The 17868-nt window shown below is 47.6% G+C and overlaps 1 protein-coding gene and 1 pseudogene across 3 annotated transcripts in view; both read left to right on the forward strand.

Moving 5' to 3' along the window:
• FAN1 (FANCD2 and FANCI associated nuclease 1) overlaps positions 1-17868 on the forward strand; it is a 32827-nt gene continuing 14959 nt past the window's right edge. The window contains exons 1-4 of one of the 3 annotated variants that reach the window (XM_008269777.3): positions 1-1836; positions 4973-5113; positions 10792-10993; positions 14601-14834. In XM_008269777.3, coding sequence (XP_008267999.1) covers positions 582-1836; positions 4973-5113; positions 10792-10993; positions 14601-14834 — 1832 coding nt within the window. In that variant the 5' untranslated portion in view covers positions 1-581. The remainder of the gene's footprint in view (positions 1837-4972; positions 5114-10791; positions 10994-14600; positions 14835-17868) is intronic. The other 2 variants (XR_011380562.1, XM_017348355.3) reach the window with 2 other exon arrangements.
• Positions 6319-8261, forward strand: LOC138844840 (rab GDP dissociation inhibitor beta pseudogene; annotated as a pseudogene).

The following is a 17868-nucleotide window of genomic DNA, read 5'->3' on the forward strand; positions in this document are numbered from 1 at the left end:
GGAGGGAGGCTCGGCGCGGCCGGGCGGGAGGGCCGAGGGCTGAGGGCTGAGGGCCGGGGTGGGCGGCTCGCACGCGGCCGCGCGGCGCCGGGACCGCGTCCCAGGTGCTCGCCGGGCCCCTGGGCTGCGGGGCCGCAGCTGCGCTGGTGCCGGCAAGCGTGTTCGCAGATGCGGGCGACTCGGGCGCTGCTGGGTCGGTGCCGGCCGGCGAGGCCGGAGGCGCCCTGGAGCCCATCCCACTGGACGGCCCCCGACGCGGTGGTTTCCTAGAAGGGCCCCGAGCGGTGTCCTTTCCCAAAGTTGCCGCCGATCGTCCGCAGAGCGGGGGGCGTATGCCTCCAGCCCAGGTTTTCTGCACCCGAAGTCCCGCCCTCCGACGTGCGGGGCCCCGGTTCACCCAGAACAACGTTGCGATCCATATTTGCTGTATTTCGTAGGGGGAAGCAGTTGAACGAGGACCATGAGGTCAGAGGCTCACTTTTTTACTGTCTCAAATCAAGAAAGCGAAAGCAAACCGTCGAGGCTTTGACTGAAGCGTCCTGCGCGTTGTGCCTCGGAGCACCGGTTTTGTGACTCTCATCATGGCAGAAGGGAGATCGCCAGACAAAAAAAGGCCTCGCAGAAGCTTATCCGGCAGGAAAACTGAAAAAAAGGCGCCGAGTTCTATCATCTCGTTCTTTAACAACGCGCCGCCTGCTAAACTTGCCTGCCCCGTGTGTAGTCAGATGGTGCCAAGATATGACTTAAACCGACACCTTGATGAAATGTGTGCTGGCAGCGACGTCGTTGGACTCGATCCAGCGCAGACCGGCTTGATCAACTCTAAGGTATCCGCAGTGGGGTCGGCCAGTATTGCCCTAGCAGGTGTAACACCGAAGAAGCCATCACCAACCAAGACGCGTTTAACCCCTGGCAAAAACGATTCAGCAGAAATGAACAGAAAACAGCATACGAGTCCCTACTTTAAAGCGAGTGGTGACTTCATATGCAAAAGTCAAGATGAGCTGAGAAATCAGAACGTGCAAGTCATTTCTTTGGGAAGCCTGTCATCCAAGTTGTCCAGAAAATACATAAAAGCTAGGGTGTCGGGAGATAAGGGTGAGGAGTTGGCCAGCCGTAGTCCACGGGGCGCTGTCTCCCCGGCTGGGAGGAGTCTGGTTGGTAGCTGTTCAGAACCTGAGGACAAGGAGGAACTTTTGGAGAATAGTTCTCAAAAGGAAAACATTTTTACATGTAATTCTTTAGAGGAAGAAAGTCCTGAACACGCACTAGAAAGCAGCAGAATAATGGAAGCTGAGAGCCAGAGGGGCACCGGGGAGTGTGGGAAGTCAGTTCCCACCCGCGGAGTCTCAGCTAAAGCTCCCGCTCCGTCTTCGCCAGATGTAACAGCCGGGCAGGCACTGAATTGTCCTACAGAAGCCGGACTTGTGAAGCAGGAGAGGGTCAGCAGAATAGACCATGTAGGGGTTGAAACACGTGAGGCAGGCAACCGCGAAGAGCAAGAACTGACTGGCGTTTCAGAAACTAAAACACGGTCATCAGATTCGGAGCCAAGATCTCAGGGTTCAGCAGCGGATGCTCCTAGCTGGAGTGCTGTCCAGAAGCCTCCTCTGGAGGGTGACAGCGGCTCAGAGAATGAAGTCGCTCGCAGTGTTCCTGCGGAACAGGGGTCAAGCTGCAGTGTGGCCGGAGCAGTGACCGCGACCCCGCCGAGCCAGCCTTACTACCTCCAGAGTTTCCTTGTGGTGCTGCGAGCCGTGCTGGGGAGTGAAGATGATATGATGCTTTTTGATGAACAGGAGAAGGGAATTGTAACTCGATTTTTTCAGTTATCAGGTATCCTATGCCTGTTGGCTTTTGAGGTTTTCCCTTTTGCTGTCCTGTTTGCTTGTGACGGATGGGTAGTGATCTAATGACCACAAGGAGGCACTGTGGTTTTGTAAGTACCGGTGATTCCCATGGTATGACAAAACTTACCGACTTTATGGTGGTTTGAAATGGTCTTCATACAAACGTCCTGTTTTTCATTGTCAATACAGTATTCAGTACATTACACGAGATATTCAATACTTTCTTTCAAAATGGGCTTTTGTAAGTAAAGTACCCCACTCTAGGAAAATGCAAGTGTTCTAAGCACATTTAAGATAGGCTGGACTACACTGTGATGTTTGCTAGCTTAGGTATATTACATGCAGCTGTGACTTACTTTCCAACTTAACAACAGCTTAGGCCGGCGCCGCGCCTCACTAGGCTAATCCTCCGCCTTGCGGCGCCGGCACACCGGGTTCTAGTCCCGGTCGGGGCGCCGGTTCTGTCCTGGTTGCCCCTCTTCCAGGCCAGCTCTCTGCTGTGGCCAGGGAGTGCAGTGGAGGATGGCCCAAGTGCTTGGGCCCTGCACCCCATGGGAGACCAGGAGAAGTACCTGGCTCCTGCCATCGGATCAGCGCAGTGCGCAGGCTGCAGTGCGCCGGCCGCGGCGGCCATTGGAGGGTGAACCAATGGCAAAGGAAGACCTTTCTCTCTGTCTCTCTCTCTCACTGTCCACTCTGCCTGTCAGAAAAAAAAAAAAACAAAAAACAACAACAAAAAAAAACAAAACAAAACACCAGCTTATCAGGATGTAACTGCTGTAAGTTGGGGAGCACCCTATCTGTACTCTGGGAGAACTCTGGGGATCTGAGCTATTTCAGTTTGTATTGAGATGGGTGGGCATGCCTAAGAGGCAAGATTTCCTGCCTGGTGACGTCTGCTCCTACAAGTGTACTTTGGTTGTAGCAGAAACAGCTGTTTTTCCTTTTTGTGTATATTTGACATTTATAAAATAGCCTTTCCCAGATTTAAAAAAGTTTGACTTAAAAAAGTAACCTTACATTTTTAACATATAAGTAGGCTCACTGTTAGGGTGTTTTGTTTTCACACACCATTTCCTCCACCATGAAAGTAAAGTAAAATAAAATGCAGGAAAAAACAGACCAACATGAGGCAGATTTTCTTTCCCCAGCGACATTTTGGATTCCTGGACTTACCTTATAAAGTCAGGGTGTGGAGGAAATGGAAACTTTGAAGCTTCATTGGGACATTTCAAAGTGCTGGTTTATACTTCAGATTTTGGGCAGCCTGAGTGGCTGTGAGCTGTAGTGCGAGTTTGAAGGAAAAGGCGCCCTTGTGTTGCAGCCCTGGTGACCCAAAGGGCCACATCGGCTCTGTGGAACAGCCCCTTCAAGGTCGGCAAACTTCCTTGGTGACCTCCCTGTCCTCTGATAAACTGGAGCCATGTGTGACTCGGTAGATAGAACAATGAAAAACCCTGAGCATTGCTACCACCGTGTAAGAGAAGATTTGGTTTTAACTTTGCACTGTAGGATTATGATACTCCTTGCATAACTTGCTAACTCCTGATTGATGCCGGGACTTTGGCAGAGTGGGCACAATCCTTTGGTTGGGAGTTGATTGCAGTCTGCCTGTATTTTTTGAGTAGTTGTTGGCTGTGTTCTTCCTATAATTGAAAAATACGAAGTTTGCCTAGAACAAGTTCTTCATTTTCTTTTATATTGTCTCCGTGGAGAATCATATACAATATGTCTGTGTATGACGATAATGGTTGCTAAATTGATTTTGCCTGTTTAAAAGGCCTATGCTGTAGTGTAGCAGGTTAAGCCGCCACCTGCAGTGCTAGAACCCCATGTGGGCGTTGGCTCGAACCCAGCTGCTGCATTTCCAATCTGCCTCCCTGCTAATGTGCCTGGGAAAGCAGCAGAAGATGGCTCAGGTACTTGGGCCCCTGCACCCTCCTGGGAGACCCAGATGAAGCTCCTAGCCCAGCCATTTGGGGAGTGAATCAGCAGATGGAAGAGCTCTCTTTAAAGCAAAAGAAAAAAAAAAAAAAAGGAGAATGTCAAAAATTTTATTTTAGAGTTGACAGAAGTTCAAAGCTAAAGGTCAGTGAAACAACTTGGTCAAGAACACTGAATTAGAACGGGGCTGCTACACATTTTTTTAAAAATTATTTTCAGGTTGTATTCAACCAAAACCAAAATAATGTGTGTTAAACTAAAAGTAAAGAACGATGGGGCTGGTGTCATAGCACAGCTGCTTGTATCACCAGCATCTCTTATTGGAGTGTTGGTTCAAGTCCTGGCTGCTCTGACTCTGACCCAGCTCCTTGCTAATGTACTTGGGAAAGCAGCAGATGATGGCCCAAGTGCTAGGGCCCCTGCCACCCATGTGGGAGACCCAGATGGAGTTCCTGGCTCCTACCTGGCCCAGCCTAGGTCCTTGAGGCCACTTGGGGAGTGAACCAGCGATAGAAGATCTCTCGCCCTGTCACTCTGCCTTAAGAAGACAAATCTTTTTTAAAATAGAAGTATATAGCAAAATAACTAGATTGGGGGGGGGAGGTTGGGCTTCTTTGAGACCTAAAAGTAGCTAGAAAGTAGGAAACTTGATTGGAACCTCTTTGTGGCTTATACCATGAGATGCATTACTGTATGTGTGGTAAGCATAAAAGGGGACTTCCAGAAATTTGTGGGCAAATGAAATTAAAAATATAATGTAAACATTCTATGGATTTTTAAAAAAAGATATATTTATTTGTTTGAGGAGTTACAGAGGCGGGGGGTCTTACATCTGCTATTTCACTCCCCAAGTGGCCTCAATGGCCAGAGCTCAGCCAGGTCGAAGCTAGGAGCTTCTTCCGGATCTCCCACATGGTTGGCAAGAGCCCAAGCACTTGGGCCATCTTCCAGTGCTTTTCCCAGGCCATTAGCAGGGAGCTGGATCAGAAGTGGATCAGCCAGGACACGAGCCAGCACCTATGTAGGATGCCACCCACTATTCCACTGTGGACTTTTTGAAGCCCTATCTTGTGTTTTTCTAGTAAAGTTTATTTCCTCACCTCAGGTTTAAAAAGTAAATGATGTTGGTTTTACAAGAAAGAAAATGTTTTTCACCACTTTTCTTAAATTTATTGCAGCTAGTGGCCAGAAGTTATATGTACGGCTCTTTCAACGGAAGTTGAGCTGGATTAAGTTGAATAAATTAGAATATGAAGAGATTGCCCCCGACCTGACACCTGTGATTGAGGAATTGACTCGTGCTGGCTTTCTACAGACAGGTATGACTAGTAGAAGGAAATGTGAAATGAAAATGTCCTTTGCCGGCACTGCAGCTCACTAGGCTAATCCTCCGGCTGCAGCGCTGGTTCCCCGGGTTCTAGTCCCGGCTGGGGCGCCGGTTCTGTCCTGGTTGCTCCTCTTCCATTCTAGCTCTCTGCTGTGGCCCAGGAGTGAGTGGAGGATGGCCCAGGTTCTTGGGCCCTGCACCCGCATGGGAAACCAGGAGGAAGCACTTGGCTCCTGGCTTCGGATCGGCGCAGCGCAACGGCCGCAGCGGCCATTTGGGAGGTGAACCAACAGAAAAGGAAGACCTTTCTCTCTGTCTCTATCACTGTCTAACTCTCCCTGTCAAAAAACAAAAACAAAAAAGCGAAAATGTCCTGAAGAGTTTTCTGTAGAATGATGGTATTGTGACTCAGGCTCCCTCTCCTAGTTGTTGCCTGCCTAATCCACAGTAATTTTTTTAAACTGGGTTTAATCTTGGGATAAAAATTAACCCTATGTTGCTAAAGCCATTATTAACCAGCATTAAGCCTTCTAGGGGGGCTGGTGCCTGAAGTGCCACCGTCTCATAGGGGTGCTGGTTTGAGCCCTTGCTGCTCTACTTCTAATCTAGCTCTCTGCTATGACCTGGGAAAGCAGTAGAAGATGGCCCAAGTCCTTGGGCCCCTGAACCCACATGAGAGACCCGGAGGAGGCTCCTGGCTCCTGGCTTCAGATTGGCCCAGCTCTGGCCATTTGGCCACTGTGGCCATTTGGGGAGTGAACTAGGAGATGAAGACTTCTTTCTCTCTCTCTCTCTCTCTCTCTGTAACTCTGCCTTTCAAATAAAATAAATAAGTCTTAAGAAAAAAAGACTGATTGTTACAGATCTTATAGGTTGAGGATCATAAAGTTACCTTTAGGATATAGGAAAGAGATGTGGTATATGAATTAGAAGAAATATATTCCTCCTTTGCTGTCTCCTTCAAGAAGAACTTGGCCCATCTTACTCAGATTCCTCAGGACAAAGCTGACTTGAATATTGAAACCAATATTGCCTCCAAAAATCTCATCTACCCCCATGTGCACACCTAAGTTGATTGCCTGAAGAATTTTAATTGCTTTAAGCATATAAAAACACTAAAGAAACGTCTGTCTTCCCCAGTGATACCTCGGTTGTCTGAAGTAGCATGGGTTAAGTACCTACTGTTAATTGGGTATAATGTTATACTGGGAATGTAGGTCAAAGGAGAATGAAAGAGGTGAGCCTTGAGTTCGTTTGGATGAATACAGGAAATCAAGCCAGGTGATTGCTCAGAAGTGGAGTTTGTAGGGGGAGCAGTAAGAGAAGGTCAAGTTTGGGTGATTGTTAGGGTGGAACTGGTTAGGGTAGAAGATGGGGAAAGTTGGGGAGAGGCATGGAGGCTTAGAGGAGGAGCTTTGACATGAGTGCTTGGGTGAGACAGGAAAATCCATCCAACAATGCTTCCCACATGTCCATGTCATCCTGGGAGCTGGAATCTCAGTACCCCCACTGCCCCAGTGTGGAAAATCTATAACAAAATAATTAGATTTTTAGGTAGGGCTTCTCTGAGGGAGAAAGCTAACTAGAAAGTGGGAAACCTCATTTTAGATGTTTTAAAGTAATGAATAATCATTACAAAATTGAAAACTTTTTATGGCTTATACCATAAAATGCATTACTAAACATGAGGTAAGCATACGAGGGATGCAGATTCTATAAGTTGACATGTCTGACAGGTGAGTGCTGCAGGTGAGCCTTTAATTACCTTTCAATGACCTTTAGCAACAAAATGAGAAGCCCAGTAGCCCACTGTTGCACTCAGTGGATGAGGAATGTGATGTGATGGACGCGATCGAGCTGGGCACCGCCTGGTGAAATGTGATCTGTCAGGTGTAATGTGAGTGGGAAGAAAGTTCTTCACACGGACCGAAACCGTACTGTTTCACTACACCACAGGAAGATGTATTTGAAGGCTTTAAAATACCAGGATCACCACCACCATCACTGGGGGGAGGAAGAGACCGGAAAGTTCCTCATGGCTAAAGGTCAGCTGGGCAAGTTGTTCCTTTATACAGAGGCCACTTGTCATCTGGATTTCAGAGTTTTGAAGGACGCTTTGTCTGTAAGGGAGGGAAGATCTACAAGCTTCCTTCCCCTGAAGCAGAAGCCCTGGCAGCTGGCTTCGTGGGACTGTTTGGAGAATGTCACTTCAGAAAATTCCTAGTGTCTGCTGCCAACTTTGATGAAAGAGGCGCTTGAACTTTTGAAGGTGTTGATCCTGAGAAGAGTGCGATGCAAGCTGTGTATAAGAAACTTGATTTGGGCCAGGCTGCTTCAGGTCTTGGAGGTTATGCTCTTGTACTTTACAGGACCAGTGACTACTGAGATCAACTATGGTGTGAAACCATCAGCAGGGTGAAACTTTACAGTGAGTCTCCGGCAAGAGATGGCCAAAGCACATACCTTTATCCACTCTATGGCTTTGGCGAACTGCCACAAGGATTTGCAAGTCTAAGTGCTGCTGATGGAGGTACCCACGTGCTGAATAACCCTACTGAAGAATTCGTTGTGCAGAATGGGACAGTAATTGGTGTGAGATCTGAAGGAGGGGTCGCTCACTATCAGCAGCTCATCTGTGACGCCAGCTATGAAGAAAGTAGGCCAGGTGGACAGTTATCTGCATCCTTGGCCACCCCGTCAAGAACACTAGTGGTGCCAGCTCCTGCCAGTTTGATGTCTCTGCATGATTTCCTGTGCACACTGTGTGGCAGCATAAGGGAGGCACAGTGCCATAGTTAGTACAGCTGTGTACACAAGGAACCAAGAAAGAAGTCAGACCAGCTGTGGTGCTCTTGGAACCAATTCAGCAGAAGTTTGTTAGCATCAGTGACCTCCTTGTACCAAAAAGTTTGGGAAAAGAAAGCCAGATCTTTATTTCCTGCACATATGATGCCACAACCTTGAGACAACTTGTGATGACATCTATAAGAGGATCAGAGTTTGAGGAAATGAAACACATCTTGGGGAAGACTAACAACAGTATGTGTTATTTAACTAGGACAAATTAAAAATTTGGCAAATAATGCATATTGCCTGAAATCAGTATTGTTGGGCCTGCTTTTGTAAACAAGATGGAGGGATTGAAGATCACTATACCTGTAAATATTCCTCCCCTTCATCTTTCTAATGTCATGTATTTTTTTTTTTTTTTTGACAGGCAGAGTTAGACAGTGAGAGACAGAGAGAAAGGTCTTCCTTCTGTTGGTTCACACCCCCCCCCCCCAAATGGCCGCTATGGCCGGCGGGCTGCACCGACCCGAAGCCAGGAGCCAGGTGCTTCCGCCTGGTGCACGCCATGTGGGTGCAGGGCCCAAACACTTGGGCCATCCTCCACTGCCTTCCTGGGCCACAGCAGAGAGCTGGACTGGAAGAGGAGCAACCGGGACAGAACCAACGCCCCAACCAGGACTAGAACCCTGGGTGCCAGCGCTGCAGGTGGAGGATTAGCCTAGTGAGCTGCGGTGCTGGCTGTCATATATTAAATTACTTTCTTGGAGTGGCTATTCAGAATTGGCAGGTTACTACATTCTGGTCAATTTAACCAAACCAACTTTTCCCCCTGGTGAAGGATCGGCTTTAAACAAACATTGTGACACTGATACAGAAAACTTAATGCAGTATTTGTATATTTTAATCAGCATAGCTTTGCGATTATGTGCTGCTGCTACTCAAGAGCTGGATCTGTACAATTTGTGTGCCATCTGTCCACATGACATTAAGAAGATTGTAAACTGAATATTCTGTCATTTGGAACAGCATCCCCAAGTTTTCCCTCTAACTTTATGTTTGATGTTATGTCAAGTATTATGGCAGGGCCACAGGTTTGGTTTATGTGGGCATAAAATTCTAATGGAACTCCAGACTTTGGGAGTCATTTGGAGGAAGCCAGTATGTCGTTTAACCTATGGAAATTGGTGAGGAAGGGGAAAGGAATCTTTCCTGAAGCAGGGGAAATGTAGAAGCTTCTCTTATACCCCATGTGTGGCTGCTTCCGTGGGCCACGCTGCAATGCAGTGTTGATTTCACAGAGTCTACTTTAGTCTGCCTCAGAAAGGCTCCAGATGCTTTCTGTCCTGCAAAAATAAAGCCAGACTCTGGAGACAAAGCAAACAACAAAGAACATTACCAGGCGTGCAGTGCATGCCTAATCACCATTTGTACCCTGCGAAAGAAGGCACTGCCCTAAACTGACTGCCTTTAAGGCAGAGACCAGTTGAGTCTTTTAAAAATTTTCTTTTCTTTTCTTTTCTTTTCTTTTCTTTTCTTTTCTTTTCTTTTCTTTTCTTTTCTTTTCTTTTCTTTCTTTCTTTCTTTTTTTCTTTCTCTCTCTCTCTCTCTCTCTCTCTCTCTTTTCTTTCTTTCTCTTTTCTTTCTTTCTCTTTCTTTCTTTCTCTTTCTTTCTCTCTCTCTCTCTCTCTTTCTCTCTCTCTTTTTCTTTCTTTCTTTCTTTGCCTCCCTCCCTCCCTCCCTCCCTTCCTCCCTTCCTTCCTTTTTAGATTGATTTATTTATTTGAAACAGAGTTACAGAGAACAGAGGCATAGAGAGAGAGAGAAGTCTTCCACCTGTGGGTTCACTCTCCAAATGTCTACAGCAGCCAGAGCTGGGCCAATCCAAAGCCAGGAGCCAGCAGCTTCTTCTTGGTCTCCCATGTGGGTGCAGGGGTCCAAACACTTGTGCCATCTTCTACTGCTGTCCCAGGCCATGAGCAGAGAGCTGGATTGGAAGTGGAACAACTGGGACATGAACCGGCCCCCATATGGGATGCTAGCTTAGCCTACTATGCTGCAGCACCAGCCCCTATTTATTTATTTCATCTTATTTGAAAAAGAAGGAGACAGAGACAGATAGCAATCTCGCATCTGTGGTTCACTTTCCAAATGCCTGCAATAGCCAGGGCTGAGTGAGACTGAAACCAGGAGCCAGGAATCCAGTTTGAGTCTCCGCCGTGGGTGGCAGGGTACCCAAGTACTTGAACCATCACCTCCTGCCTCCAGGTTGCATAATAGCAGGAGTCTGGATTGGAAGAAGAGCAGCCGGACATCCCATGTGGTGTAACCGCTGTACCAGTCGCTGGCTCCCACCAGCTGGCTGTGATTCAGCTGAATCCCTGGGCTTGGTCTGGTGTCTGGGCCCACGATAGCTGGACATCTTCCTGGGCCTGAATGCCTGAGCCCATGGAAGGGCTGCCAACCTGTAACATGTGAGCAAGCAGAGACCTGAGGAGAGGGGGCAGCCGGTGACCAGATTACCAGCAACCTGATTTGAAGGGGTCCTGTCAGAGGCTTTGTGATGACAAAGACAAGAATGTGTATTCCAGTAAGCTTTCCAGTAGTTGCCTGTGCCATAATGGCTGTTCATGTATGTCCTTGTTTTAGTAAACTTTTCTTTTAATTTTTAGTGAGAAATTCTATTATGTTGTAACTTCTTAAGCGATAACTACCTTCTACACTCTTTAATAATTGGTTTGGCAGACTAATGAAAATGTCGGCAGAATTTCATTGTGTTTATATTTAGCTAAGCTTTCTTCTTCCTAAACTGAGTAAAGCTAGAGAATAGTAAAATTCTTTGAAACCATTTTTAACCTTTTTTTAATGTTTAAATTATTTCAGAATCTGAGTTGCAAGAACTCTCTGAAGTGCTTGAACTCCTTTCTGCCCCTGAACTAAAAGCCCTGGCCAGGACCTTCCACTTGGGGAATACCAACGGACAGAAACAGCAGCTGGTGGACGCCTTTCTCAAACTGGCCAAACAGCGCTCGGTCTGCACTTGGGGCCAGAGTCAGCCTGGGATCCGTGCAGTGATTTTAAAAAGGTTTTGTTGGCTATTGTTACAGTAAAACATTCAGTTGTTGATTAGACATATTAACTCATTATAATAGATTGTGCACATCTTCAAATTGTCATTGCTTATTTCTGTTGTAATTAAAAGGTGAAAGCTAGACGAGCCTTAATTATAATAGCTGGGATGTTTTCTTGGACTATTGTTTTTGGTTCTTATTGTTGCACCCTGCTACTTTAGGATCAAGAAAAATCAGTAGGCAGTAGAGTGAAGGCAGTGGGCCTTTGGTCAGTTCTAGCATTTTATCACCCAAGAAAAACACAGTTTTATACTGTTCTTATAAGATTTTAGGATAGACTATTCAGTCAAATTTTTTGTTGAAGGTAATTGGTCGATCTTTTTAAACTTTTTTTTTGACAGGCAGAGTGGACAAGTGAGAGAGAGAGACAGAGAGAAAGGTCTTCCTTTACCGTTGGTTCACCCTCCAATGGCCACTGTGGCCGGCGCACCGTGCTGATCCGAAGCCAGGAGCCAGGTGTTTTTCCTGGTCTCCCATGCGGGTGCAGGGCCCAAGCACTTGGGCCATCCTCCACTGCACTCCCTGGCCACAGCAGAGAGCTGGACTGGAAGAGGAGCAACCAGGATGGAATCCAGTGCCCCCACCGGGACTAGAACCTGGGGTGCCGGCGCTGCAAGGTGGAGGATTAGCCTATTGAGCCACGGCGCCGGCCTAAAAACATTTTTAAAATTTTCTTTTTTAAAGGATTTCTTTCTTTTTTTAGAAAGATTTATTTATTTATTTGAAAGTCAGAGTTACACAGAAAGAGGAGAGGCACAGAGAGAGAGAGGTCTTCCATCCACTGGTTCACTCCCCAGATGGCTGCAATGGCCGGAGCTGCGCTGATCCAAAGCCAGGAGCTGGGAGCTTCTTCCAGGTCTCCCACGTGGGTGCAGGGGCCCAAGGACTTGGGCCATCCTCGGGTGCTTTCCCAGGCCAGAGCAGAGAGCTGGATTGGAAGTGGAGTGGCCAGGTCTCGAACCAGTGCCCAAATGAGATGCCAGTGTGCCTCAGGCCAAGGCGTTGACCTGCTGCACCGCAATGCCGGCCCTAAAAGATTTATTTCTCTGAAAGAGAGAGAAAGGGAAAGAGAGAGAGATTGAGAGAGAGAGATTGAGTGATTTTTATATCCTCTGGTTCACTCCCCAAATGACTACAACTGCCTACTGGACGAAGCCAGGAGAAGGAACTCCCTCCGGGTCTCCCAGGTGGGTGGCCATCTGCTGCCTTCTCAGGCACATTAACAGGGTGCTGGGTTGGTAGCCGGTACTTGAGCCCACCCTCTGATATGGGATGCCAGCGTCACAGGCTATGACTTAACTGTTGCACCATAGTGCCAGCCTCAGACAGTCTTTTTTTTGAGATTTATTTATTTTTTGGAAAGAGTTACACAGAGAGAGGAGAGGCAGAGAGAAAGAGGTCTTCCGTCCGATGGTTCACTCCCCAGATGGCCGCAACAGCCAGAGCTAATCTGAGCCAAGCCAGGAGCCAGGAGCTTCTTCTGGGTCTCCCACATGGGTACAGGGATCCAAAGTTTTGGGCCATCTTCTACTGCTTCCCCAGGCCATAGCAGAGAGCTGGATTGGAAGAGGAGGAGTTGGGACTAGAACCGGCACTGATATGGGATGCTGGCGCTTCAGGCCAGGGCATTAACCCGCTATGCCAGCCCCCAGACAGACTTAATATGCAACTTTTCTTGAGTTTAACAGTCGTTTACCAAAAACTGGGTGATTTATTTTGCCTTTGAGAAGCGCTTAAACTTTCAGTTTGGGGAAGATCAGAACTTTTAGACTAGATTTATTTTGCCCACTTTGTTTATAAAGCAAACCATATCACCTTTAGTCTGGGAAACCACTATTCTGGAGTGGTCGGGATGAAATATGATGATGCTTCTGAAAACACTAAAATGATGTCATTGTTATTTATTTTGTGTAACTTCAAGCTGTTCTGTGCCAAGAACCCATCCCATCAGGGATATGCTGTAAATACTAATCTTTAATAAAATATGGCTTTAATAAAGCAGACATTAATTAAGGAAAATGTCACTATCAATACTTCAAAAATGTTTATATTGTAGATTTTCCAAGATATTTTCATAAATTATGTGTTTATAGTTAATTGCCTTTAGAACTGTAAAACACTCATCCTGTGGTATCTTAAATGTCTTCTAAGTCCCCTCTTTATGCAGTTGAGTGTATATTTCTTAAGTATTCGATAATAACCTTATTTATAGGTAAACAAAATTCACAGCTTTCTCTTAGTATTTAGCATATAAATAGGTGCAGTAAAAGAAATAAGGTAAATAATTGTTATCAGTGAGTTTAGGAAAATAAAATTCTTGAGGCCATTTTAGCTGTAGTAAAAATCGCTCTTCTTTAGGATTGTGCTTTATTTCTGCATTCTGATGTGGAGCCCAGCAGGGAGATTTCAGAGTCCGGGAGCCCCACGCGGGCAGCGCCTGGCCCTCCTGCCGTGCTGTTGTCATCTGCTGTTACCTTGAGGAAACGCAAAGCGCAGTCTTCACCCTTACTCAGTCCTTGCCTGTGTAACTTTCCATTCGTGGCCCAGAGACTGTCCACAGGGGCCACCCCTGGGCCTCCGCAGGGAGGTGGAGGCAATGAGCCCTTGTGGCAGTTTCTGGGATGAGTGGTTTGTAGTAAAACGCCATCCCCTCTGCTCTCAGGACTCTGATGGTGGCATTGACCCTGCAGTGCCCCCAAGGGTGCCGCACTGCTTCTGGCCTAGTAGTTTCTGTGATGGGGTACCGGGTCTTCCACTGGTCAGGGGGTTCTCAGCTGGGGCATCTGGCATCATCTGTGGTTAGTTTTGGTTGTTACTGCGAGAGATGGTGATGCTCATGGCATCTTGTGACCGGAGGCCAGGGACGCTGCCGAGCATCCTGTGATACACTGGACAGCTCCCCTGGCTCCCGCCCACCACCTGGTCCCCCACCGCCTGGTCTCCAGCCTGACCAAGTGTCCATTGTGCTGGGTGAGAAGTCCTGCTGTAGATGCTAGGGCTCAGAGGGTCCACATGGCCCGGAAGTTAGTCCAAGCCCACCTTGCAGAAGCTAGAGGTGAACTGAATTTGCTCCGAGGCCACGCTGGGGTGGAGATGTTCCTGGAGCGCTTTGCGCGTCAGAGTAGCGCCAAATGTCGCTTCCTCTTACAAAATCCGATGCTTAACAAGAACCTTTGAGGATGACATTTTAAATAACTATGTAATATAAATCATTGCATGAATCAAAAATGGAGACTTGGTGATGTCAGATAGCACCACTTTATGAAAGCTTTCCTGGTGTTCTGAAGGTTCGCACCCAGCATGGGCAGTGGTGGCTAAGGAGAGACTTATTGAACCCCACTCTGTGTGGAACCATTTGGAGATGGAGATTCATTTCATCCTCTTGGTGGCCCCTGGGAACTTGAGTGATGCTCCAGCACCACAGGTGGCAGTGGTAGACTTGGTTTTGGGCTTAGAGTAATGAGTGCCATTTCTCTTTATTTTAGCTGAAAATAACTTGTGAGGTCTGGTATCCAAGTGCTTGTGAACCGGAAAGAAAGTTCTGTGTTGCACATTTTTCAGAGCTAAGGACTTGGCTGGTCCATCGCTGCGAGTGTGTGCAGGCCCCAGGGCTGTGTTCTCCCGGATCTTGCTGCTCTTCTCGTTGACCGACTCTGTGGAAGATGAAGAAGCGGCCTGTGGAGGTCAGGGTCAGCTCTCCACCGTCCTGTTGGTCAACCTTGGCCGACTGGAGTTTCCCAGCTACACCATCAACCGGAAAACCCGAATCTTCCAAGACAGGGAAGACCTTATCAGGTAAGAAATGTTAATTCACTGTAATATCTGTGTATTGTACAGTGTAGCAAAAAGCTGTTATTTTTCTGCTAGCTAAAGTAGAGCATTAACTCTACAGCCAAGAGTATCGGATGTGTCTTGTGTCTTACTTACATGCATTTCTAAGACGACAGGAGACTGCAGAACTGTGTTTCGATTAAGGTTGCCAAAATCATTGTTTTGAGTTAGAGCTAAAAAGGACGTTCCCTGATTTGTGTTCTCAAATAGCTTTGGCAAGGAGCATTTTAAATTTTATTTTACTTTTTATTCAAGAGACTGACACAGAGAGAGATGTGGGGGGGTGGGGACAGAAAGAAAGAGCTCCCATCCATTGCCTCCTCCTGGAGTGCCTGAAATAGTCATGGCTGGGGCCAAAGCTGGCAGTGGGAGCTGGCGCTCACTGCCAGGACTCCCACGTGAGTAGAAGGAACCCCATTACTGAGCCATCGCCACTGCCTCCCAGGATCTGTGTTAGCAGAAAGCTGGGGTCAGGATCTGGATCTGAGAATCAAACCCATACTCTGATGCGGGGCCTGGGCATCTTAAACAGTAGGCCTAAGGCCTGTACCAGGAGTGTCTTGAAAATACAGGCATTTAACAGACGCGCCTCCGTGTGTTGTTGGCGTGAACTGGGCTGTGAGGAATGTTGTCCGAGTGCTGTCACTTCAGATGAAGCTGATAACTTGTGTACTGTGTATCAGAATTACGAATGTGGTGAACTAGAAATTTTCACCAGTTTATATTAGAACATGGATTTGGGGAAAACGTGGTGTGATCAGCAAAAGTAGGTCTGAGGAGAAAAAATAGTGTGGGTGTTATAGAGAAGAAATACTTGAATATCCTAAAAAAAATACCTTTTTCAAGAAAAATGAATTTGGGTATCCTATGGTGGTCCTTTTGGTTCTTGATTTAAGAATGCTGGGGGCCGGTGCTGTGTGTAGTGAGTAAAGCTGCTGCCTGCAGTGTTGGCGTCGCATGTGGGCACTGATTCGAGTCCTGGCTGCTCCACTTCTGATCCAGCTCTCTACTATGGCCTGGGAAAGTAGTACAAGATGGCTTCTTGGGTCCCTGCACCCATGTGGGAGACCCGTAAGAAGCTCAGGCTCCTGGCTTTGGATCGGCACAGCCCCAGCCATTGTGGCCATCTGGGGGTGAACCAGCAGATGGAAGACCTCTCTCTCTCTCTCTCTTACTCTCACTCTCTCTGCCTCTCAAATAAGTAAATAAATCTTCTAAAAAAAAAAAAAAAAGAATTCTGACTCAGGGCTGGTGTTGCACCCTAAAGAATTCTGACTCAGGGCTGGTGTTGCACCCTAATGGGTTAAGCCACCGCCTGTGATGCTGTGATGTACATCCCATGTGGATGCCAGTTCAAGTCCCGGCTGCTCCACTTCCGATCCAGCTTCCTGCTAATATCTGGGAAAGCAGTAGAAGATGGCCCAAGTCCTTGGGCTCCTGCGGCTATGTAGGAAACACGGAGGAGGCTCCTGGTTCCTGGCTTTGGATCCGCCCAGCTCCAGCCATTGCAGCCATTTAGGGAGTGAACCAGCTGATGGAAGACTCACTCTCTCTCTCTCTCCCTCTCTCTCTTTCTCTCGCTTTGTAATTCTGCCTTGCAAATTAATCTTTAAAAAAATTTTAAAAGAAAGAATTCTGACTGAAATTTAACTGAAATTCACTCTGACGTCTGCTTTTAGGAAAGTCCTTCAGTATTTCTAGAAGAGCTTTTAGAAGTTAGCGGTTGAAATGATTGGATGAAAGCAGGACCAAAAGGTAGTGTCTGCAGGCCATTTTGCCTTCGTTATTAGAGGGCTCAGTATCTCATTTCTGCTCACTGAGGGGAACATTTTAAGCCAGGTCTCCTAAAGTGACAGTTCCTCTTACTCTGGTTTCATTTTTAGTGGGCTTGTGTTTTCTGTTCCTGGAGATGTGACTCTGCAGCCAAGTGCCAGGCTCGCTGCACTCCTGGGCCACAATGCCACACTGTGCCTCAGTGTTTCCCGTACAGTGGGACAAGTAACAGCACATTCTTACCGGTGCGTGGATGACGCATGTGACGTGCTTAGAGCCGGCCTCCGGGGAGTGCTAGCACATGTTAGGGTTAGGCTGGCACTACTGCTGTTGCATCTAAGGCAGTTGCTTTTCACTTCTGTGATGCACAAAATCATTCACACTCAAAGTTTGCAGGGGGTGGGGTAGTTTGCCTGGGGATAGAAAATAAGCCATCCCACATTCTTTCTAGTAAGTAGGTGTGCTTTAAGTAATAGGAATAACTAAAACTCTTCATTATGCAAAATGCCTTAACAGGGAAATGAATTTGGACTTCACTGACTGCAGGATGATACCAAACACGTGGTAACAGGAGAGCTGGCCTCAGAGCCCCTTCGTCTACCTCTTTACTTGACATGATTGGTCCTGTTTTCTTTCTCCTCGTGTATTCGGTAAACATGAGTGAGTGTTGAGTACCTGCTGTGGGTCCAGGTAATGGGTTGCAGCAGCAAACAAGATGGCGTCTGTGCTGTCATGGGCTGCATTTCACTGGGGAGATGGACATGTTATAGGGAATGACAAGTGCTGGGACAAGACTGGCTCAGGCAGTGTCCCTGGAGAGCGGACGTTGACGTGAGACCTGAGAATGGGAAGGAGCCGGCCCTGCCGGGGCTTGGTGAGTGAGTGGTGCACAGGCCCTGAGGCAGAACAGACCTTGCCGAGCTGGAGAAACTCAGAAGACTGTGGCTAACTCCCCAGAATAGTAGTGCAAGGCAGGTTCTGCGGGGACCAGGACCACAGGGCCCAGAGCGTCCTCGCCCTAGAAGCCCGGGTGAGCACTGAGTCTCTGAGCACGTGGGCAGGTGAGTGGCTGTCTCAGGCGTTCACAGACGCGTTCTGTGGGCTGTGAGCAAGAGGAGCTGCAGGAGGGCTGGCTGCACTTGGTGACCTCAGTGCAGGGTGCTAGCGGTCATCCACGACTGGGCCGCTGGCAGCAGTGGAGACGGAATCAGTCTGGGAAAGACGG

Source organism: Oryctolagus cuniculus, chromosome 12 (assembly GCF_964237555.1).
Source record: "Oryctolagus cuniculus chromosome 12, mOryCun1.1, whole genome shotgun sequence".
NCBI classification, from domain to species: Eukaryota; Metazoa; Chordata; class Mammalia; order Lagomorpha; family Leporidae; genus Oryctolagus; species Oryctolagus cuniculus.